This window comes from Artemia sp. Qi Xiang Cuo, chromosome 11 (genome assembly GCF_049724085.1).
Source record: "Artemia sp. Qi Xiang Cuo chromosome 11, ASM4972408v1, whole genome shotgun sequence".
NCBI lineage: Eukaryota > Metazoa > Arthropoda > Branchiopoda > Anostraca > Artemiidae > Artemia > Artemia sp. Qi Xiang Cuo.
The window spans coordinates 67853220-67879582 of NC_142804.1; the positions used below are offsets into that span (position 1 = coordinate 67853220).

The window sequence follows — 26363 nt, forward strand, 5'->3', positions numbered from 1 at the left end:
GTTGAGCTAAGTTCATGAAACTTTCAAAGATTTGCAGGAACTAATATTTCAGCAATGTCTAGAAAGTTTCTTTCACCTGACTAAGCAACTTTTTATTTATATAGAATAAAGCCTGTAAAGTCACTGTTTAAATAAGGGACAGATATTGTACATACAGGGACTCAAAGATTCATTTTTCTCTTTTGCTGATTATAAAAACTCGCCAGATATTTTCTATCCAGGGATAGTATACTCTCGGGATATCTATTCACAAAGAGGGTACGTATTCATGGAAAATTTACGGGGTTATCCCGACTATGTCATCCATAGAGAAGTTTATACCCCGACTATGTCATTCATTCATTGAATACTCTCGAACTTAAATACTGCTTTACCAGATATAATAATTAAGCAAAAAAGCAGGTTTCATCACACTATTGTTTCTAGTGTTAAAAATAATAGTTAATTCACTTGCGCATTTAAACTTATTTTTTGCGTAATTAACATAACTAACAATTAACCTTGTTTATGTTGAACTAAATTCAGCAGACCCTATTCATCTCCTCCAAAACCTTAAGAATTATCAAAGTAGGAAGCCTTTTAGTATCAAACAGTTCGTGGTAATGAACTGTAAGCAAGGAGCGACCCGGCTCAATGGTAACCGAAACTCTAAAAATAGGAATTTTGATACCAATAGATACATCAAAAGAATCAGATTTTGATTCTGATTTCAAATATATAAGTTTCATCAATTTTAATCTTACTCATCAAAAGTTACGCGCCTGAGAAAATTTGGCTTATTTCCGAAAAAAGGGGGAAAGACCCCCTAAAAGCAATAGAACCTTAATGAAAATCACACCATCATATTCAGCGTATCAGAGAACCCTACTGTAGAGGTTTCAAGCTCCTATCTACAAAAGTGTGGAATTTTCCATTTTTTGCCAGAAGAAAGATCACGGATGCGTGTTTATTTGTTTGTTTGTTTTTTTTTCTTTTTCCCAGGGGTGATCGAATCGACCCAGTGGTCCTAGAATATCGTAGGAGGGCTTATTGGAACGAAAATTAAAAGTTCTAGTGCCCTTTACAAGTGACCAAAAAAATGGAGGGCAACTAGGCCCCCTCCCACGCTCATTTTTTTCCCGAAGTCACCCGATCAAAATTTTGAGATAACCATTTTGTTGAACATGGTCAAAAATATTATAACTATGTCTTTTAGGATGACCTAATCCCCCACAGTTCCCAGGGGAAGGACTGCAAGTCATGAACCTTGCCCATTGCATACACATTGTATTGGTTATTGGGAAGTATACAGACATTTTCAGGAAGGATTTTTTCTGGTGAGGGGGAGGGCTGGAGGAGAGGGTTACTCGGTAGAATCTTTCCGTGGAAGATGTTTTTTGGGGTAAGGGATATTTCTATGAAGGGGGCGCCGGATTTCCAAGCATTATTTAAAAAACGATCAGAAATTAAATTAAAAAAAACAAGTTTTTTCAACTCAAGGTAAGAAGCAACATTAGAACTTAAAACGAAAAGAAATTATTACGTATATGAGGGGGTTCTCCCCCAAGTCAATACCTCGCTCTTTACGCTACAGTTTTCTTTCGTGCTTTCAAAAGAGCTATCTATTATAATTAAACGGCCTTTGTGATTCAGGGTTTTGTGAATTAAATTTTTTTTTAACTTTTAACGTAAAGAACGTGGTATTGACTAAGGAGAGAACCCCCTCATATACGTAATAACATATACGTAATAAAAAAAAAAAAAAAAAAAACAAACGATACGGCTCAATAGTAATCGAAACTTTTAAAAACGAAATTTTGATGTCAATAAATGTATCAAAAGAATGGGCTTAAAATGCTGATTCCAAATATATAAATTTTACTAAGTTTTATTATTTCTCATCAAAGGCTACGAGATTGAGAAAATTTACCTGATTTTTTAAAGAGGGAGTAAACATCCCCTACCAGCGAAAGAATTTTAATAAAAATCCAACCTTCAGGTTCAGCGTATCACAAAACAATATTACATAGGTTTCAATCTCCTATCTCCAAATATATGCAACTTTGTATTTTTTACCAGAAGAAAAATATACGAATATAGAGGTTCGTTACGTAAGTTAATTTGTAAATTACGTCAGAAACAAATTTAGAGACAGCCATTTAGCAAAAGAGAAGTAAAATTTTTATGTAAATTTTGTTTACTTATTCAATGACGGTGATCCAAAATAAAAGCTGCATTAACTAAAAAACGATCAGAAATTAAATAAAAAAACAAGTTTTTTAAACTGAAAGTAAGGAGCGACATTAAAGCTTAAAACCAACAGAAATTATTCCGTATTTGAAAGGGGCTGTCCCCTCCTCAACGCCTCGCTCATTACGTTAAAGTTTTTTATTGTTTCAAAAAATAAAGTTGTGAGACAGAGTCAAATTTTAGCATAAAGAGCAAGGCGTTGAGGAGGGGACAGCCCCTTTCATATACGGAATAATTTCTGTTCGTTTTAAGTTTTAATGTCGCTCCTTACTTTCAGTTTAAAAAACTTGTTTTTTTTTATTTAATTTGTTTACGAAACAATTGGAGCTTAGATATTTTCGAAGACCACGCTGCCTTTCGATGACGTACAAATAACAGGTCAAATAGGGATAAATTCTTTTATTAGACAGTAAAAACAACGATAAAAATTCTGGATATTTAGATCACATATTCAGCGACCGTCATCAGCAGATAAACTGATGACGCCATCTCTTGATGACAGTCGCTATATATATGATCGAAATATCCAGAATTTTTATCATCGTTTTTCACTGTCTAATAAAATGATTTATCCCTATTTAAACTGTTATTTGTACGTCATCGAAAGGATATATATATATATATATATATATATATATATATATATATATATATATATATATATATATATATATATATATATATATATATATATATATATATATAGCCCACCAAATGTGACACCAAGCCCATCAAATGTGACAAGACCAATCCGAGCAGCTAAGCTAAAGCTATTGAAAAAATGTCTGAAGTAATGATAAACTAAAATGAAGAATACAGAAATATACAGTCAGAATGCTTGTATCAGCGACAATTACAACGAGCCAAAACAAAAATGAAGAACAAAGAAACATCCGCTTCGAAGATACGTGAGAGCAGGAATCAAAACGAGTCAAAACAAAAGTGAAAACACCTAGAGGACAAATGAAGAACCTAGGCCATTAAATACCACAAGACCCATCCGGGTAGCTAAGGTAAAAGGTATTGAAAAAATGTCTAAGGTAATGATAAACGAAAATTAATCACAAAGAAATATAAATTCAGGACACTTGCGTCGGTGACAACTACAACTAGTCGAAAACAAAAGAGAAGGACAAAGGAACATGCGGTTTGAAGATAAGTGAAAGCAAGAATTATAACGAATCAAAAACAAAGGTGAAGAACAAAGATATATGCGGTTTCAAGACATACGACAAAAAAGAGGAGTAGAACAAATTAAAAATTTAAGCCAAGAACAAAGAAAAGTGTGGCTAAAAAATATGACACAGCGATAGCGAGAAAATGAGTACCTGATCATGTCAAAAATGGAGTGAAGAAAAAAGAATTGTCCTGTTAGAAGACAATCGACAGCAAAAATCAGAAGGAGTCAAAAATGAAAGTGAAGAAAAAAGATATATTACGTTAGAAAAAAATCGCCATCACAATCTTCGACGCCAACAAAGTGGGGTGCAAAATCCATGAAAAACCTACAAAATAACATAAACTACGCAACTGTTGATTAAAAGTCATTTGGATCCTTCAACGTTATACGTATTCACTGGGGAAGCCTCCATTTTCCCGAGGAAAAAGTAGCAAACAAACTTGACTCATTTGGAGGTTTCTACTTTCAACGACGATCAATAACAACAAGCTTGCCACAGGCCGAGTGCTGGGGCCTGGTCTTTAAATCGGCTGCATAGCTTTTTTTCTTAATTGGCATATTAACATTTCTGGCCATTAAAACAACCTAAAAAGGTAACAACTGGAAGGAAGAATCTTAATTTTTCCCACGGTGGTTGTATGGAACCTATGGTTGTATGGAACCTATGGAAACCTATGACAAAATTTTTTGGTTGGGTGCAGCTTCTGTCCCAATCAGTATCCATCTTCTGTTTTCATCTTAAAAGAAAGAGATTGTGTCCAAGATTTGTCAGGAATTTTGGTAGACTTTTATCTTTTGTCTTTAGACAAAAAATCCAACAATAAAAAAAAATAATTGTCCGAAGCTACCCCACGGTGTGGGGTGGGTTCGGATATGGTGTGGGGTTACTTCGAACAGCAGTAATATGGGTTCGGCAACCTCACAGATTAAAGAAAAAACACGCCATTTACTGAATATTTGAATATGTATAAAAGTAAAACAAGTAAAATGAAAGTTGAAGAAAAAAAATCAAGTAATTTGAACCAAAGCTCACAGGAGCTCTATCTCACGTTGTAGCTGCTGAGATCACATTGAAAAGTGAGTCCTTCTTTGTCCGTTCAGTCCCTCCAGTGGCAGTTGGTGATGGAAGAGAATGAACAATGTCGTTTGAAGAGACGAAGGCTTTGTCCTCAATATCCGGAAAAATGAACCGTGCTCCATTTCTGCGAAGGAACAAGACTTCTAGATCGCTTCTAGTTTTTCCTTTTATCTGGCCAACGTAGAAGATATCCGACTTCTTCGATTTGCCCAATTTGAATTTTACCAGAACATAGCTATCCGTTTGAGCTTGGTCAATATCAAAAGGCTCAAGGTCCTCTTCTACGTCCCCACAGTGAAGAGACTCGTCGCTTGAGGAGTCGCTTGGGGCAGCAGGTTCAGAAAGAGTCTCCGCCTCATCGGTTCCGTCGTCTTCGTTAAGCTTGCGGACCCCGCTGTTCTTACGTTTCTTTGTAGATGGCGTCGGCTTGGCCTTCTTTTTCTTTTTAGCTACTATCTCTTCTTTCTCAGGGGTGTCAGTGAGAATACGGGTCCTCTCTCTGTTGCGATTCCCACGTCCTGGAACAGTTACAGCCCCCACTCGGGGAAAAGGTCTTACTTCTTCGGGCGACCTTATGAAAGAAGAAATTGGTGGTCCAGCTTCGGAGTTGGCTTGCGACGAGGGGCTCCGCGAACTGGTTGTTTGGTCTAGCGGCCTATCCGTCACAAAGGATGGGGCGAAAGCTCCCGCTGGGAATACATTGCGATGGAATGGAAAGATTCCAGCTGCTCGAAACGCAGAGACTATGTTGGATGCACTGAATTTCTCCAGGAAAGGAACCCTGCTGAGTGAGGCTACTTCATAAATTGAAATGCGCTGTCCGGGATGCAACTGCAGCCATTCATTGAAGCGCTCTTTCAGTGCACCCTTGAAAGGAGAAAGCACTCCTACGTCAAGTGTCTGAAGCTTGTGGGAGCAGTGGGGTGGGAATTTCAACAGTGTCACGTGATTTTGCTTACAGTGTTCGATCACACGTACATCCAGATGGCTATCATGGTTGTCCATGACCAGTAGGATGGGAGTCTCTTCATCTGGCTTGGTTATTTTCGTGAAGTGTCGCATAGCCTCCAAGAACAAGTTGCCATTGACCCAACCACTAGGTTGCGCCCAAGGCAACCAGGGGGGCCTTCGTTTGTCATTCTAGGTATAAAATTCTCTCGCGGAAAAATGAAGACCGGTGGAATAGTCGCTCCAGACACACTGGCAAAACATACAGCAGTCACGTTTTGACCTCTTTCTGCAGACACAGTCTGACCAACCTGTTTTTGTCCAGTTGGTGCTAGGACTTTCGGTGGTGGAAGCACGGTGACTATACCTGTCTCGTCAACATTCCAGATGCGATCAGCCGTCAGTTTGGCTCCAAACCTTCCATAGACATCAAGTAGCTTGTCAAAAAACGTCTGAACGACAGTTTTGTTGAAGCCAGAGGCTCTCGCCTGACTTCCGGCTTCTGGCTTCCTCACCGAGATGTCTGAATTCCGCTTCAGAAACGCAAGAAGCCAGTCCTTTGACGCTGCTTCATTGAAACACCAGTTTTCTGGTACAGAAATGTTATTCGCACTGGCGTAAGAGTAAGCAAATTTTCGTGATTCAGTTGTTGTCAGTCCATGGTTCATTATCGAACAAGTGCGAAAGTAGTCGGCTAGTTTTCGCTCGTGTTCGCTTTCAAAAACTTGCCTGTTATGTTTTGGTCTTGTCGGGAAGTTTATCTGTATTGGCCCAGGCTTTTTGTTGGCACTTTTATTCGCTTCTCCTGTCTGCGGCCGTGAGCGCCTTACATAGTTCAGTAGCGCCGACTTCTTTATGCCGAAGTTTTCTGCAATTTGTCTCAATGTTCCTTCCTTTTTCAGATAAGCCCCAATTGCTTTCTTCATGTTTTCTAGGTTAACGGGAGGGTCTTGTTACTTCCTTTTGTATGATCGAGGCATTCTGAAAGACACTGTTTTTAGTAACAAGTAATAAAATGCATATTAACAGGTACACGATGCGAAAAAAAGAGGAAAAGTTGGAAATACTGACCACAAAAAGTGTCTGGGGTGGGTTCGGACAATGTCCGAATCCACCCCACTACCGTTGTCCGAAGCAACCTCACCCGCGATAAAAAGTCTGAAACCTCACTGTCGCTGTAACTACTATAGGTACCACCAAAAACTAAAATTAAAACAACTTTGCAATGCCCTATTTAAACGCTGCAACTGTCAGCAAAATTCGATTACTAGTAATAACGGCCAAATAAAATTACACACAAAGAAAGATGAAGGATCCCACACCAACCTTATTTAGGTTTTTCTCAAATATTTCAAAAACGATTGCACGTGTGATAACCAAACTACATACTTAAGTAGGGTACTAGATGGCACGTCTATGGTTTTTTTTAGGTGAATTTTAGAGGGCGTTGTAGGAAGAGAAGCTCTTGTCCAGACTCACCCCGTGTCCGAACTAACCCCCACTCTCCTCTATATATATATATATATATATATATATATATATATATATATATATATATATATATATATATATATATATATATATATATATATATATATATATATATATATATATATATATATATATATATATATATATATATATATATATATATATATATATATATATATATATATATATATATATATATATATATATATATATATATATATATATATATATATATATATATATATATATATATTATATATATATATATATATATATATATATATATATATATATATATATATATATATATATATATATATATATATATATATATATATATATATATATATATATATATATATATATAGAAAAGAAGAAAAAGAAACAAAGTGAAGAAGAACTATAAGGAGGTAAACAACGTGAGGATTTAAAAAAAATCCAAATGAACTTTCAATTTTATTTCAGAATGTCAAATAAGGGAGATTCAACAGCGAAGCAACAAAAGCAGCGTGGTGAAAAATCCAAAAAATGTGCGTGTTTCCACCATTAGGACACCAAACTGCCGCTATAATCCTCAAATCCGCTCAAATGATGTAACTAAAGCCAGAAAACAGGTAAATTAAGCAGTTTTTCTTTTGCGCATGTATCTCATAAATTTGCTGAGAAATTTTCAACATAGTAAATTCTGCGAAGGCACTTTGTACATAAAAAAGGAACTAAAAAGCTGTAAAAATTATAAATAAAAAAGTTAAAAATAAAGCCAGGAAAACATAAAAATTTATATTCACGGTGGATAATTCTGTAAGCATTCTTACTTGACTTAGTCTGTTTAAGTGTCAAATTCTCACGGCTAAAATTCCAAACCTGACAACAGATATGGTATACATCAAATACAAGAAACTATGAGTGTTGATTGCTTGATAAAGAGGTGGGCGTGGTCTTGGCATGAAATTTTACAAGCAAAAGCGTTAGTAAAAGTTTGGAGCCTAACAGCGTTGCCAACGCGGTACAATTGTACCATTTTTGGTACGATTAGAGGTCCTAGCACAGTGCAGTACATTTGGAAATTTTTGGTAAAATCAGATTTCCCGATACATTTAGATTTTACTTGCTCCTTTTTGACTCAAATATTTGTTCCGTGTTTTAGTTTACTGAAATTTCCTTATTGTTATGGGAAATTTTTAACCTGCTGTTCCGATGATACAAATTACTTTCTTGCCGTACAATTTTAATCGGAAAACTGGTACAGTTTACTTCAAATCGTTGGCAACACTGGAGCCTGAGTTGTTCAGATGAATATGAATAGATTGAATTTACTGTCTTAAAAGTTTCATCATACTCGAAAAATATGTTTTCAGCAAAACGCATTCATCTCCAAATGCACTAAAATTAAAAAGAAGCTGATCTTTTGCTAGTACAAAGACAAATGGTGAATTTTAGGGTACTAGAAATGAAAGTGTGGAGTAGTCAAGATATGTTTCTTACTCTCCCTCAGTATTATATAAAATGTTAGGAATACCATATTCAAAGACGATTGTCTATGCAATGGCAGCACCACAGTTTCATTTTTAGTGCTTAAATAAATTTCCCGGATAGAATATGAATTTTTTTATTTCTTGGTGTATTTAGAGATAAAATATTTTTGAGTTGTTTTTTTGTGATATTTTCGTTACGAAAAGTTAGTAGCCAGGATTTTTTTTTTTATTTCAGGCTTCACGGCTCCATCGTAAGTGATGATTTGCCACTAGTCCTGGTAGTTACCTCATTTTCTAACACTGAGGTACTTGTTATACCTACTCTTGAACGCGTCAAGGGAAAGATTTTTTGGGATTACCTCTGCCGACAATATATTCCATGTGGCAACCGATGGCCGGGCGAAACTTGTTTTCAGATATTCTTGGCGGGGAGTACCCTGCTCAAGGATATGGGGACTGTGGAGAAAATGTAGTCTTTATTCAGAGCTTAAAGTCATTCAGTCAACATAAATACAAAGAAAAAATATATTTAATATATATATATATATATATATATATATATATATATATATATATATATATATATATATATATATATATATATATATATATATATATATATATATATATATATATATATATATATATATATATATATATATATATATATATATATATATATATATATATATATATATATATATATATATATATATATATATATATATATATATATATATATATATATATATATATATATATATATATATATATATATATATATATATATATATATATATATATATATATATTATATATATATATTTATATTTATATATATTATATATATATATATATATATATATATATATATATATATATATATATACATATATATATCAGATTTTTTTTTCTGTCCTGTTGTTTCCAGATCTTGACAGATTATTCCGTCTTAACGAATTTTCTTAGCAGTTTGGTCAGAAAACACATTCAATATCAACCTCGCATAGCGTTAATGGAGCACGTATTTCATCAGAAATTTTCAGAATTTTTTTTTCTTCGAAGATTTTTTAAAAACCATCAGTTTTTCGACTAATCCGACTTTTTTAGATTTTCCTGAATGTAAATCGTATCCTCCGAAATTTCTCCAAAAATTGACATTGTAAAATAAACGAATGCTACATACAAATATGAATTGTTAATTTTCATGAAGTTAATTTTTGTGGAGATTCTTGAGAATCCAATTTCTTTTCTGGGAAACTTGGGAAAATCTTGGATAATTAGAGAAAAGTGGAAGCACTGAAAACCATACATGTAAAATGAGCATAAAGTTATAATCATGTCATTTGTTATAGCCAAGACAGTTAGGAATGCTGTTTTACGGTTGATAAGAAGTGAAGGCTGTCAGATTTGCACCTTATGTAGCCGTTGGTCAGATTTCATGAATCTTTTACAAAAATTCTCAATTTAAACTTGAAAATTATGTAAACCTACAAGAAGAAATAGAAAATGAAGATATTGTTTTAAATCTATAAACATAGAAATTTAAACTTCTTTGTGATAACTTTTTACATATGCGCGAAAAAAATGAATTTAGAATTACGAAAAAGCATTACCAAAAAATCAGGAAAACAACAATTTACCGAGAAGTTAAAATGGAAATTTAACAAATCAAAAAAAAAATATAAGGTTAAGCAATTCAAAATAAAATCCGAAATTGTAAAACAAAAAAGCAACGTGGAAATTTACTTGTTTTATTCTTCAGTTTTTTTTTCGTATGATTCTCGTGCTCAAAATTCACCGAAGTGTTTTTCTAACAATATTTTTTTTCCTGTAAAAATTTACAAACAGTTTCTTGCACATTTCCGGAATGACATTTATTACTGCTACAACTACTGGTACTAACAGCTCACTGCAGCACCAAGGCGCCATAGGTCACCCTTCATAACCAGAACGTGTTCTAGCCGTATCAATCTTTCCCTTATTGCAATCCTATAAACCGAGATTAAACCATAATTTTTGTACAGCTTACTGTTTGAGATACGGTAGCTTATTGGAAAAAATAATTACTCTATTTTTATTAGAACGGCGAAAAAACGCCTCAAATCTACATTAATATTGTTCAAAACTCTCTGAAGCCTATACCAGTGCCCAAGGCAAATTTCAAATTGTGTAAAACTAAGATTTTTTCTGTTTATTTTTTAAAAAGAGGCAACTGCGAATTATTTCTTTTACTTTGTTCTTATTGTTATTTGACTTTGCTTTTTTCCTCCTTTTTTCAGGTTCTAGATAAAAAAGTCAGTTTGATTTTGCTCAGCAAAATTTCATCTTTTATTTCAGATTTTATGATATTGTTCTATGTTTTATCGGATCAGATTTTATGTGATTTTTTTTTTAAGTCAAGTTTTTTGATGTGCTATTGTCCAAGATGAGGAGAAACTGTCAGTTTTTTTTTTCACACCATCAAGCATCACTAGCAGATAAATCCTGACAGGTCTGTTCAGAGAAGTCTTGTCAGATTTATCTGCAGGTTTTGTAGCCATGTTTAAATTTACATTGCTTTATATCAGACTAAAGAATATACACAAAGACATTTAACAATCCAATCAAATAGTATTTTTCAGTTAGATTTCGAATACATACCAGCCTGCAAGTTGATAGGGATCTCTCTTCCTTACAATGAGTCTGAAGGAGGTTTGTAAAATTATTGCTTTAGATTTAAATTTTTAGGTTTCGAAGCTCCGTTCCACCCTTCTTTCAAAGAAAGCACTCATAGCCTATTACAGTGGTATCTCAGACTTACTTACACACTGTACCCCTTTTTACCCAAAAAAGATGTTAGGTACCGCTTCTTAGTTACCGGTACTAAGTAAACTATAGCTAAAATATAAATAAAATTGCCAGTTCTAGGGTTCGAGGGTTGTTTTTTTTTTTTTTTTTTGGCCAGTCGCGTACCACAGTTTGAGAACCAATGGCTTATTGTACAGAAATTGAATTTTGAGCACCCTGTATATGCCACTTTTCTTATTTTTTCCTCTGCGTCTCCTTCCCTTATCACTGATTTGTTGTGATTATTCTACATCTACATTCATCTGGTCAGTCAAAGGATCTGTTTTTAGGCACTAATTTTCTAATTTTCCTTAGGGGATATTTTGGATTGACTCTAGGTGAAAAATTCCTCATGTCTCGCCGCATGATTAGCCCATTGCTTTTGGACGTTCATAAGCGTAATCCCTTCAAAAAGGCAAGATACCGAAAAATTACAAAACATTCTGGCAATCTTAAAGTTAATTTCTTAAGAAGCTAAATTGATGAAGTTCGGACTAAAATTTACTGATGCAGATTCTTTATACACAAAAATATAAGCAGATTTAAATTTCTGCGTGTCAATAACGATCGTTCATTAATTTAAAAGCATTTGAAAAATTTTCCCCCTGACAATTTTCTCTTCGAAAATTTCCCGAGATAAGGGCGGGGAAGGGGGGAGTTGAGTATTGATGATTGATGGAGAACGGATTTGTTATTATTTTTACTTTATATTTATATTTATCTATTGTTATTTTTGTTTGAGTTATTTTCATTTTTGTTATTTTTATTTACTTATTATTATATATATATAGGCTATATATACTATCTTTATAAACTAGAAATAACTGTATATGTATTTGTGTATTTTTCTCGAAAACGGCTTCATATTTTTTTCAGAAAAATTGGTATCTTGGGATAGTCTCGCATAAAAAAACGATCTAGATAGGTCAGAAGTCTGAGAAAATTCGTTAAGAGCCTTAATTTTAGTTTCTGCAAATGACGTCATGTACTATGCTGGCACATCATACAAACATTTCTTATGACATCATATAGGCATTTTCTCATATGATGTGATACATAGCATAAATAAGATTGTTGAGTTCCCAACGCATCAGTTATTTATATAATATAATGTCTGTTGGAAGGCCCAAAGAACGAAAATTTGCACTTACATTTATTATAAATGAAGATTCTCTGGAACCAACCCCTGAACTGTCAAACGTGATAAGATGTGAAAATCAACAACCTCGACCATCAATTGCCACAACACCAATACGGACAGCTAATCCAAACGCCATTGCTAAATTGTCTGAAGTAATCAAAGTTCAAAAACATGTCAAAAATGAAAATGAAGAGCAAAGACACGGGCGGCTAGAAGATATGCGAAAGCGAAAAGTCAAAAACGAAATTGAAGAGCAAAGACACACGTGGTTAGAAGATATGTGACATCGAACATGTGAGCAAGTCAATGAAAATCAACCTGGACAGCGAGAATCAAATTGTGTCAAAATTGAAAATGATAGCGATGATGATTGTGTTTGGGATTTTGACATGGATAAGGCCATCAATGCCTACCATATCTTTTTAAAAAAAACAAAGTTTCGGCAATATGTATTTCATAATGACAAAAGACAAGGGAGGGAAAACGAACCAAACAAATTGAAAACGATAGCGTTGATGATTGGGTTTTGAATTTTTACAGGGATAAGGTATTCAATGCCTACCATACCTTTGAAAATCAAAAACCTGGACTAGATAAATCCTTGGAAGAAAAGAAGTTTTTATCCCACCACCTGAACGATAAAAAGAAACAAATGTTCGGCAATATGTCTTTCATAGTGAAAAAGAAAAGCCGAGGTAAACGAAGAAGTCTTTGTCCCACCACGTGAACAATTAAAAGAAACAAAGGTGGTCATCAATGCCCACCATACGTTTGAAAATCAAAAACCTGGCCTAGATAAATCGTTGGAAGTAACAGAAGTTTTTGTCCACAACCCAAACAATTAAAAGGAGCAAAGGTTCGGTGATATATCTTTCATAATGACAAAAGACAAGCCGAGGCAAAAGTTAAGGTCCAATAAAAAAAAGTAATTTTACAAAGGCACCACTTCTAATTTATGGTCCATTTGGACGTCATGACATCAAGAAAAGGCTCAAATTGTGTGCGTTTAGAAGACAAGCGACGGTGACAATCCATATATAGAAGCATACCGCGTGCCGGGGTCCAGCGGCTGCCGAGTGTCCAGTGGAGCGACTACTACTACTACTAACAACACCGCAGCAACAAGCCGCCTCCCCACTGGGGTGGGAGACGTCCTCCCATCCCAGACGGGGACGACCTACTTTCCGTTTAGCCCTAGATGGTTGGCCGAAAAGAACAATCTTCGGCAATCTGTCATCCTTCATCCGCACAACGTTCCCTAGCCACCTCAACCTTTCTTTCAATATAGCCCTAGAGAGCGGTATTGTACCACCTTTTTCGTAGAGCCTATGGTTTGAAATACGGTCAGTCAGCCGTGAGCCTAGAACAATCCGTAGGCGATTCCTCTTGAAAACATCTAGCAAATCATCGTTCGCTTTTCGGAGCGCCCATGCTTCAAAGTCATATCTGACTACTCTCATCACAGCAACCTCTAATATTCTAATCTTGGTTAGTAGACCTATCTTCCTATTCTTCCAGAATTTTTTTAACTGTGAAAAAACACCCTGAGTCTTGGTTATTCTACATTTAACATCTTCACTGCTCTCATCAGCTTTACTAATAATACTACCAAGGTAAGTGAAGCTGCCCACCTGATCAATCTTTTCATTAACAACGTCACCTTTTCCTCTTCACTTATTCCTAGCCTAAGTAACCTAGTCTTCCTAATATTAATTTTTAAGCCTATTCTAACAACCTATACTCGCAAAACCTCTAAAAATTCATTTATTTTGCTCACACTTTAATCTAGGATGCTTAAATCATCAGCATAATCTAAGTCCAGGAGACTTTTTCCGCCCCATTTGATTCCGTAGTCTCCCATTGCCTTTCCTGTGCTCCTTAAAACAAAGTCCATCAAAATAATCCATATAAAGGGGGATAGAACACAGCCCTGTTTAACTCCTGATTTAATACAAAACCAGCTCTTAACCTCATTTCCTACCTTAACCGCAGCAGTGTTATTCTCGCACATAGCACTAATCTCTTTAATGCATTTGTCTGGTATACCATACAAGGATAAAACCTTTACTAAAGCTCTTCTATCAACAGAATCAAACTCTTGCTTATAATCAATAAAACTGAGTACCAAAGGTGTTTGACAACTCAAACATTTGTCAATCATTAGACTAAGAGTGAAATTTTGTTCGAAACATCCTCTACCTTTTCTAAAACCGCACTGTTATTCTCTTAAAACTTTGTCCGCGGCACCTCACGGTCTAAAAAGTGTCATATTACTATGTAATTTACTACCTACAGAGACCAGACTAATGCCTCGATAATTACAACATTCACTTTTTTAACCTTTCTTATAAAGTGGCTAAATTAAGGCTTTCCTAAACTCGTAAGGTACTCCCCTTTTTCAAAAATCATATTCATAATCTTCAATAACTTATTTCTGACCTCAGAGCCACCATATTTAAGAAACTAATTTACCACCCTATCAGCACCTGGAGCCTTATTATTCTTTAATCCTTTTAGTACTGTTGCTAATTCCTCCTCACAAACTTTTTCATTTTCCTCTATATTTTTTCCTGCAACTCTATCTCGGTTAAGCAAGTTCTCAAAATGTTCGGCCCATCTCTCTTTAGTTTTTTTCTTATCGCTAATGGCGACCCCATTACTATCTTTAACTGGGAAAAGTCCGGATTGACTACTCCCTCTCAATTTGTTAACATGCCAGTACAATATTTTACTATTATGCCGTCTAGCTGCATCTTCCATATCCTCGTCAATCTTATCCAAGGCCTCCAATTCACACCTCCTTAGTTCATATTTTAATGCTTTCTCCACTTTCTTTACATTTCTTTTGTTTTCATACGATCTATCACTCAGATAATTCTTGTACAAGTCCCTTCTCTTTTCTATTAAACATAAAGCCTTTTCACCAATATTCTTAGCTGCAGTTCTAGCTTTCTTCCTAATACACCTTCAGCAACTTCACAAGTTATTTTTCTAAAATTATTCCAAACATCTTCCACATTATCAAATTTTAAACTCTCAAGTTTAGTATTCAACTGTTCCTGGAAACTTTCTCTCAAATTCTTATCCTGGAGTCTACCAACATCATAACTTCCCGGGAGGTAGTTACCCTTCCGATATTTCAGCTTTAAATTAACCCTTGACACTACTAGATGGTGATCTTTACTTTTAATATCAATAACGGCACTCCTATATACCCTAGTATCTTGTATTGATCCTGCGAGTCTTCGGTTTATTATAACATAATCAATAAGGTTTGTTGTCTGACTATAACGTGAATACCATGTTAACTTATGAGCCATTTTATGACCAAACACTGTATTGGTTATAACTAGATTGTTGTTCCTACAAAATTGCAAAAGTCTGTATCCATTACTGTTTTATTTTCCTACACCAAATTTAAGTAGGCTGGGATACCATCTATCCCTATTTCTACCAGCCTGGGCATTAAAATCTCCCAGTAATAACATCATATTTCTACCTGGGACCTTGTCTATTTACTTCTGTAATTGCAAGTAAAATTTATTTGAATCCCCATTATCTCCTTCAGTTACCTCTATGGGTACACATACTATTGAAATTTATACCCTGAACCTTTTATTCATTCAATACGCAGTAGGTCTTATTTTATTTGGAACTTAGCAGTACGAGCAAGCATTAGCAGCTCCTTCAGTTACGATCAGCTCTACCCTTTGTTTATTTGTCCCATCCTTCTTGCCTGAGTAAATAAATTGTATATCACCTTGATCTAGGTTTTCTATCCGTGGGATGTGAGTTTCTGAAACTCTAAATAAATCCAGTTCAAATCGTCTGAATTCGTCAGTCAAAATGTCAATACAATATTCATTTTTTAATGTTGTAACATTCCAAGTTTCAATTTTCATGTTCTTTAAATCATTGAAATTATTTTGGCCTCAGGAAAAGCAATGATCCCAGATACCAGTGCACGACGGGGATCATATATATATATATATATATATATATATATATATATATATATATATATATATATATATATATATATATATATATATATATATATATATATATATATATATATATATATATATATATATATATATATATATATATATATATATATATATATATATATATATATATATATATATATATATATATATATATATATATATATATATATATATATAACATGTTTTTTAAGTGAAAACACTTCTGTGTCATCATACCTGTGTATGAAGGGTTGTGAGTATTGCACTTCAGTTGACCAACTAAATATGATGTATGGCACAAAACATGCTTTTTTAAGTGAAAACACTTCTGTGTCATCATACCTGTGTATGAAGGGTTGTGAATATTGCACTTCAGTTGACCAACTAAATATGATATATGGCACAAAACATGCTTTTTTAATTGAAAAAACTTATGTGTCATCAAACCTTTGTATGAAGGGGATGTCAATTCAGTTGACTAACTAAATATTATGTATGGCACAAAAACATTCTTTTTTAAGTGAAAACACTTCTGTCATCATAACTGTGTATGAAGGGTTGTGAGTATTGCACTTCAGTTGACCAACTAAATATGATGTATGGCACAAAAACATACTTTCTTTTTTAAGTGAAAACACTTCTGTGTCAATCATACCGATGTATGAAGGGTTGTGAGTATTCCACTTCAGTTGACCAACTAAATATGATGTATGGCACAAAAACATGCTTTTTTAAGTGAAAACGGTTCTGTGTCAATCATACCCATTTATGAAGGGTTGCGAGTATTCCACCAGTTAACCAACTAAATATGATGTATGGCACAAAAATTTACTTTTCTACGTGAGATTATGTCTATGTGAACCATAACCGTGGACCGAGGGAATTTAGAATTCCACTTCCTTCAAGCTGGTCCGAAAGCTTCTCAGGGAAGTTCCAGAAATGTTGCCACATATGTGGACGCTTGTTGCGTTTTCAACCCCCCCCCCCCCCCACCTCCTCTGGAAAAATTCTCTGGTGACTTCTTTCCTAAGCCTCAGATATATGAGCATTTAAGAATAATGAACAAACGAATAATGTTTAATACATGTGAATATGAAACAATATACCATGACAGTAATATTTTTTGTGTAATATGTTAACTGTTGATGTTAAATCTATAATGACTAATAAAGTACTTACAATATTGCATTTTTATGATATATCGTCCACTGCGTTAGGTTTGCAGAAAAAAAGAGAATTAGGAAAATAAGTGAATGGGAAAAGAGTGGAGGGAAAGGCACTACCCTCGGGGTAGCTGTAAAGTCAGACTAATGAGTTTTTTGTTGGGATGAACTTTGAAGAACTTTTTATTTGGGTGTTTGGAAAAATCTTCACACGTTTTCTAGAATTAAAATGAGAACAAGGTTGAGATGGCTAGGACACGTTCTACTGATGAATGATGACAGATTGCCAAAGATAGTCCTTGTCGGCCAACCGTCTAGGGACAAAAGAATAGTAAATCGACCCCAAATTGGGCTGGAGGATGTCGTAAGAAACGATTTAAGAGAAATGGGAACTTCTTGGCAGGATGTAGAGAGGCAGGCTTTGAATAGATAGGGATGAAGGAGGAGCAAACGTAGCTGTATTGGCCTCAGACGGCTTGGTGCTACGGTAAAGTATAAAGTAGTAGTAATAGTTTACACGTTTTTCGAAAGAGACGCGAAAATAGCCTTTTCAAATAATTTTCAGCTAAATCATTTTAAATCAAAATCTGCTCAAAATCAAATTTCTAGAAACTGTCTGGTCTGGCAAACAAACTTTTAACGGTATTAGTTTGAAGAGTATACTGGAAATCTTTCGGAAATTATGAAGTGGGCTGGAAAAAAAAATTCCTGGGAGGAAATACGGAACCACAATCGCTGCGAATGTGAAAAAAAAACGCACTAAATCCCTATAATCCATGAAATCATTCAATCACTGAAAATATTGCCTGGTCTGGCAATTTTTAATTTTTATTTTTTAGCAGCATTGGTGATAATGTTAAAGGAAGCAAAATTATCTAGTGGCCAGCAAAAACATAAAAAATACCTGAACAGAAGTACGGATCCAGAGCTAATGTCTTTATGAGAAAAGTTACTAAAGCGCATTTAGAACTTGAAACCCAAACCCTTGTTTTAGACGACTTTGTAGAAACTGCATTGTATATATATATATATATATATATATATATATATATATATATATATATATATATATATATATATATATATATATATATATATATATATATATATATATATATATATATATATATATATATATATATATATATATATATATATATATATATATATATATATATATATATATATATATATATATATATATATATATATATATATATATATATATATATATATATATATATATATATATATATATATATATATATATATATATATATATATATATATATATATATATATATATATATATATATATATATATATATATATATATATATATATATATATATATATATATATATATATATATATATATATATATATATATATATATATATATATATATATATATATATATATATATATATATATATATATATATATATATATATATATATATATATATATATATATATATATATATATATATATATATATATATATATATATATATATATATACATTATATACTAAAACTGCTCTCGACATTGACGTTATTCATAACGGATGCAAAATAGATTTTGACACGTGTAACAGCAATTGAGTTTTTACGTCTTGATTACATCCTTTAATCAAAAATTACTTTTGACATCTCCGACTGAGAATTTCTCTGCTCTTTCCATATTCGATCCTTTTCACCTAAATTCTAAGTCATATTCACAAAAGTTTGACGTCTTTTCCCCGAGTATTTGAAACTAAAATTGGAAACGACGAGGGAGTGGGGCTATCCATGCAATTCGTGCGAAGGAGCTCCCCTGTAGAAACAGTGGTATGAAAATGTAGTTTTTCGTGTTTTTACCCCCCTTTCCCCCTCCCCCCCCCCAAAAAAAAAAATTAATCTGAACGATTTTTTGAACAAACTAAAAGATAGGTTGACAGTGGAGTGACACATAATAGAAGTAAAATGACTAGTGATTAATGTAACTGTGTTTTTATTTTCAGGTCATAAAAATGCTGATATTAGTTGTGGCACTATTTCTTCTTTGCTGGGGTCCCAAGTTCATCGTTGACACCGTGAAACACCAAGAAAGCTTTGCTGCGTTCACAGCTCTCTTCTACAAGATCAATTATATATCTTATCTTCTCCCATTTATTCATTCTTGCGTCAATCCAGTGATTTATTCCTTCATGTCGAAGAACTTCCGGGAGTCTATGAAACGCAGGTGGCAATGCCTGATGGATCGTTTACGAGGAAGGAAAAGAAGAAACAGTTTAGATTATCCTAGTGGAGAACTTTTAACTCGTTCATCTTATAATAGAACGAGCGTAACACCTATTATGAGCAGTGTTAGAAAGTTCCAGGGAACACACTATGATGGAGAATCTACAATTGTTTGACTATTCAGAAGCTTCGGTGTATTATTTTCTATGGCATTTATTGATTATCATTTCAACATTAATTTAGTTTTGTAAGGCTCAAAAAAAGATAAGAAAATTTATTCTTGGTAAAATTCTAGTTTATGGGCATTTTGAGCCTTAGTGATCTCCTGGGAAGACAATAGCACCTATGACTCTTTTTCCCTCTAGAGGAAACTGACCTTTAACAATCTTTGTCATATACAAATGAAACTATGCAAAAGAGATCTTTTACTCAAACAAGGCGCAACATTTGTGCCTCATACCTTTACTCAACCCAATTTATATATAGATCTGTAAAAGATATCTTAAATTTACGAAAAAAAAAACTTGATACAGCTTAAAACTCTACTAGAATAAAATCAGTTCCATTTTCAAAGACGAAAGCCAATAAAAATATTGAAAACTCAAAATTAAGATAAAACATTTTTGTCAAAATTCAGACAGAACCTATCACGTATGCAATCTTCTAAGTCCTAAAAACAAGAAAAGGGTAGACATAGTAGCTCAGCAGTACCTTACCATGACGTATTTTTGGATCTAGATTCATTCCTGAAAGTTTCACTCACCTAACCGAACAACTTTCCAAAATAAGAAGAAGCCCCTTAACTAGAATTTTACCGTAATCTTACCAGGGCCGTATCTAGGGGGGGGGGGGGGTTACCCTGTTTTCTCCCACCCCCCATTTTTTTCCGGCTCGTAAAAAATTACCAAAAATACATGCAAACAAATTTCATCATGTTTTGTAGTTTTTTCTGTAAAATCAGTCTCCTAATTCTAAATCAAAGTCCCCTAATTCTAAATTTCTGTAGACACGGCCCTAATTCTAGAATAAAATCAAGAGCCCTGAGCATAACGCCTTCATTATGAGCAGCGTTGGGAGGTTTTAGGCAGTGTACTTAGAAGAAAAATCTACCTTTTTTTTGAACTAATTTAGATTTGAATTTTTATTTGTCAAAGTATTTATTGATTTTCAGTTTGAGATAAACTTTCCTGTTGCAACACGCACAAAAACTTTTTAAATGTGTTCCTACATTTTTCCAAAATTGCGATCTCAACATCATTAGACAAGAACATGACACGTATTATGAGCATTGTTAGAAAGCTTAAGGAAGTTGCAATTTGAGAAAAATTTGAAAGAGGGACGCCAATTGAGAGATGGGGGGGGGGTGTTCAGGGGGTAATTCCCCATTATATCTTGAAAAATACATATTTTGTACTTTCATATTTAACAAATCGATTAAATACCCCTCCCCAAATATTTACCAAAATACCCTTTCTGTAAATTTTTTAGTAGAACAAAAGTCCTTGCCTGCCTTCCCCTTTTTACATTTTGGTGAGTTGGCACCACTGATCCGATAACTGTTTGACTAGTCAAAAGATTTAAAATTTAACTATGCGTGACAATCATTAATCCTTATTTGCAAATTTGTTATATTTTATCGAGAAAAAAATAAAAATGTAAAGTGAAGTGCTACATTAAGCAAGATTGGGAGAAATAATTGACGTTTGTGAATTGACGAAACACTAAATCGTCTCGACAGAATTGTCTAAGGAACCGAAAGTTTATCAGACGCATGCGTCCTCATTTTTTCTACATACAAAATGGGGCCAATGAGATCCAAGAAGCAGAGAAAAGTTATTACACCAATCATCAATTCAAGCTTTTTCTATGCTAAGAAAGCAAAATAAATAGTGAGCAGAATAGATGTTAGTGTCTAAGACGATTCTTTCAAATATGTGAGAAGCAGTCTCTGGCATTTGAAATTTATACTCATTGCTTTGTTTTATATACTGAACTATACAATATTGTTATATATATTGACATGCTACAATTTTTAGGCTGATTATAGCATATGGTGCAAAAACATGCTTTTTTTATAAGTGAAAACACTTTTGTGTTAATCATAGCCTCGCAGGAAGAGTTGTGGGAATTCTACTTCAGTTGACCAAGTAAATATGATGCATGGAACAAAAACATGTTTTTTAAGTGAAAACACTTCTGTGTCATCATACCTGTGTATGAAGGGTTGTGAGTATTGCACTTCAGTTGACCAACTAAATATGATGTATGGCACAAAACATGCTTTTTTAAGTGAAAACACTTCTGTGTCATCATACCTGTGTATGAAGGGTTGTGAATATTGCACTTCAGTTGACCAACTAAATATGATATATGGCACAAAACATGCTTTTTTAATTAAAAAAACTTATGTGTCATCATACCTGTGTATGAAGGGTTGTGAGGATTGCAATTCAGTTGACTAACTAAATATGATGTATGGCACAAAAACATGCTTTTTTAAGTGAAAACACTTCTGTCATCATACCTGTGTATGAAGGGTTGTGAGTATTGCACTTCAGTTGACCAACTAAATATGATGTATGGCACAAAAACATGCTTTTTTTTAAGTGAAAACACTTCTGTGTCAATCATACCGATGTATGAAGGGTTGTGAGTATTCCACTTCAGTTGACCAACTAAATATGATGTATGGCACAAAAACATGCTTTTTTAAGTGAAAACGGTTCTGTGTCAATCATACCCATTTATGAAGGGTTGCGAGTATTCCACCAGTTAACCAACTAAATATGATGTATGGCACAAAAATTTACTTTTCTACGTGAGATTATGTCTATGTGAACCATAACCGTGGACCGAGGGAATTTAGAATTCCACTTCCTTGAAGCTGGTCCGAAAGCTTCTCAGGGAAGTTCCAGAAATGTTGCCACATATGTGGACGCTCTTTGCGTTTTCACCCCCCCCCCCACCTCCTCTAGAAAAATTCTCTGGTGACTTCTTTCCTAAGCCTCAGATATATGAGCATTTAAGAATAATGAGCAAACGAATAATGTTTAATACATGTGAATATGAAACAATATACCATGACAGTAATATTTTTTGTGTAATATGTTAACCGTTGATGTTAAATCTATAATGACTAATAAAGTACTTACAATATTGCATTTTATGATATATCGTCCACTGCGTTAGGTTTGCAGAAAAAAAGAGAAGTAGGAAAATAAGTGAATGGGAAAAGAGTGGAGGAAAAAGCACTACCCTCGGGGTAGCTGTAAAGTCAGACTAATGGGTTTTTTGTTGGGATGAACTTTGAAGAACTTTTTATTTGGGTGTTGGGAAAAATCTTCACACGTTTTCTAGAATTAAAATGAGAACAAGGTTGAGATGGCTAGGACACGTTCTACTGATGAATGATGACAGATTGCCAAAGATAGTCCTTGTCGGCCAACCGTCTAGGGACAAAAGAATAGTAAATCGACCCCAAATTGGGCTGGAGGATGTCGTAAGAAACGATTTAAGAGAAATGGGAACTTCTTGGCAGGATGTAGAGAGGCAGGCTTTGAATAGATAGGGATGAAGGAGGAGCAAACGTAGCTGTATTGGCCTCAGACGGCTTGGTGCTACGGTAAAGTATGAGTAGTAGTAATAGTTTACACGTTTTTCGAAAGAGACGCGAAAATAGCCTTTTCAAATAATTTTCAGCTAAATCATTTTAAATCAAAATCTGCTCAAAATCAAATTTCTAGAAACTGTCTGATCTGGCAAACAAACTTTTAACAGTATTAGTTTGAAGAGTAAACTGGAAATCTTTCGGAAATTGTGAAGTGGGCTGGAAAAAAAAATTCGCGGGAGGAAATACAGAACCACAATCGCTGCGAATGTGAAAAAAAACGCACTAAATCCCTATAATCCATGAAATCATTCAATCACTGAAAATATTGCCTGGTCTGGCAATTTTTAATTTTTATTTTTTAGCAGCATTGGTGATAATGTTAAAGGAAGCAAAATTATCTAGTGTCCAGCAAAAACATAAAAAATACCTGGACAGAAGTACGGATCCAGAGCTAATGTCTTTATGAGAAAAGTTACTAAAGCGCATTTAGAACTTGAAACCCAAACCCTTGTTTTAGACGACTTTGTAGAAACTGCATTGTCTGACTGAACCATTTTTCAGCATTAATTGAAAATTATCAAGTGACCTGTTAAAATATAAAGAACACGTGGGCAGAAATACGGACCCACAATAGCTGCAGTTGTAACAAAGAAGCCTCATTTTTTTTTTTTACAGCAAGGGTTTTAATCAATCCAAGGTACTAGTAAAACAGCCACTCACTTTACTGAAGCTCCATGGCATTCCCTTTTCTTCATTAATATTTTCAATTAAATTATTAATGTAAAGTAAAAAAAAGGGTGGCTTTTTCCTAGCTAAGAAAATTGCTAGATAGATGAATGAGACTTACGGGCTTAGATTTACAACCCAAATTATGGTTCGGCAACATTTGTCAGGTTCCCACATCCAACCCTTCCCACCTAAGTAAGAACTTGGCATATACTCGAAAATTTTTGACTAAGGTGAATGGAAGTCCCATGAGCCCAAATTAGGGCCAGGGAACGCATTATCTAGCTCCTACAATTATCTACTCCCTACCTCTAAAGACACTATGTTCCTATAATCCTATGAGAATGTCTTAACTTGAAAAAAAAAACGAATCTGACTTGGAATCTGGATCAAATTTCGGTAGCCCCTTCACGAAAACCTGCCGACAAAGAGAGGTAGATTATTAAGCCAAACTGAAAAAAAAAAGAATTATATGAAATATGAACTTGTCGACTAATCACTGCTGAAGATTCCAAGTCTTACATGTAAGAAGGAAGCAGATAAGAGCTTGAAAACATCCTCCTTTGCCCTAATTTGAGCTGAAAATCAGTTCATAAAAGTTTTACTTATGCGACCATAGATCTCTGTAAGCTGGAAAAATTTGCTAATTCCAGCTTAGCAGTTAGTTAGCACGTAACTAACTTAAATTAATTCAGTTTTCTTAATAGAACAAGTCCAATTGATCCCATTTCCTCTCATATTTTCTGAATCTACCGAATGCTTCCAGGTCAGATTTGATAAGACTCGTCCATATTTTATTCTGTTCCCCCGTCCTGCTTCTTCCTCCATCTGAGTAGGAACCATGCTGGGCGGATTTGTAGAACCACCGGAGCCATCTTTGTTTGACCAAGGTACTACCGTCAAGTTCAATTCAGTCCGTCTTCCGCAAGCTTGATTACCAAGTTGGATCCCTAAGATTTTTCTCAGACAATTGTGATCAGATATAGTTAGGGTTTGGATGTCACTTTCTTTCACATCCCATTGATAAATGGCTCAGATTGTGCTAGAGCAGAGGGGTTTCTCAAATAGCATTTTTAAAGTAGCCTTTTCTGATGATTCCTATGAAAAACAGAGTGGATACCGTTTGTATTTTTTACTCTAAAGTTTGACCTCAAAGGTTGGTACATCTATTCCAAATATTACTTTGAAGGAGTAAATATATACGATTTAACTAATTGTAACATATATTTAACCTATATATCTGTATATGAGGAGTTTATTTTTGATGAGGGAAATTATAGTGTAATTCGTAGAAAAAGACAAACATTTTAATGAATTTCAGCTACTCAACGCTGTTCGGATTAATTTTTCTCTTGAATTTTGCAAAACATTAATGAGAACAAAAAGGGCGTGGTCGATCAATTCGTGGTCGGCCACGAATTGGGTTGGAGAATGTCGAAAGGAAGGATTTAAGGAAATTGCAACTCCCTTTTCCTGCAGTGATTTGTTAGCAGTATTAGTAGTAAGAGTAGAGATTGCAACAAAAATTGCACAAACAGAAATAACAACGGCTTAATAAGTGACGCCTAAAACGAACAAAAAATAAACCGAAATATTTATTTAATTTTTATTCATTTCAGATCTCATTTATTCATATGAAGTAGGTTTGATCATTTAAGCTTAAATTGTTACGCAGCTTTGTTTCTGCTAATCTTTGATTTAATTTTGCTCTTTACTTTTCTTTGGAAACCTTGAAAATTTTACAGAATAAGTGGGAAGTTAGGGGAAAATTCGTAAACGAACTCTCCATCTTTCCATATTCAAGACATGCATAGTTTCATTAAGTCCCATTTCGATACACTGGATATCAAAATGCCACTACTTAGTTTGATTTTAAATGAAACGAACCCAAGTGAATAGCTTCACTTACCTAGGAAGTACTATTTGTAAAGAAGGCAAACGCAGTGAAAACACACAAAGTAGAATAGCCAAGCATATTTATGTCTTGTTCAAAACATGAAATAAAGCTTGATTTCATTTGAGAGGAGAGAGAAGCCTACGAATCCCCCCCCCAGGGAGAATTCCTTGTATTTTTTTTCCTATGTACAATATGATAACAGTCCCACTAAACCACGAATAATGTATGATTTTATTTGAGAGGGTGGGAGAGCTTTAGATTTATCTCAGGGAAATATTCTTCCTATTTGCCCCTATGTGCAATACAATAAACGTATAGCCAAGAGACCAACTCGGCTTTTATTTATTTCAACCTTGGAAAGCTTTATGCCGTGATGAGCTCTT

At 34.1% G+C, this 26363-nt stretch overlaps 2 protein-coding genes across 3 annotated transcripts in view; one reads left to right on the forward strand and one right to left on the reverse strand.

Moving 5' to 3' along the window:
* Positions 1-24393, forward strand: part of LOC148947268 (cholecystokinin receptor-like) — a 274183-nt gene extending 249790 nt beyond the window's left edge. Inside the window, exons 6-8 of one of the 2 annotated variants that reach the window (XM_089096965.1) lie at positions 7392-7540; positions 19528-19941; positions 21622-24393. In XM_089096965.1, coding sequence (XP_088953091.1) covers positions 7392-7540; positions 19528-19923 — 545 coding nt within the window. In that variant the 3' untranslated portion in view covers positions 19924-19941; positions 21622-24393. Of the gene's footprint in view, positions 1-7391; positions 7541-19527 lie in introns of both variants that reach the window. The other variant, XM_089096964.1, reaches the window with a different exon arrangement.
* Positions 1-26363, reverse strand: part of LOC148947269 (uncharacterized) — a 56854-nt gene that overhangs the window by 14298 nt on the left and 16193 nt on the right. The window lies entirely within an intron of this gene.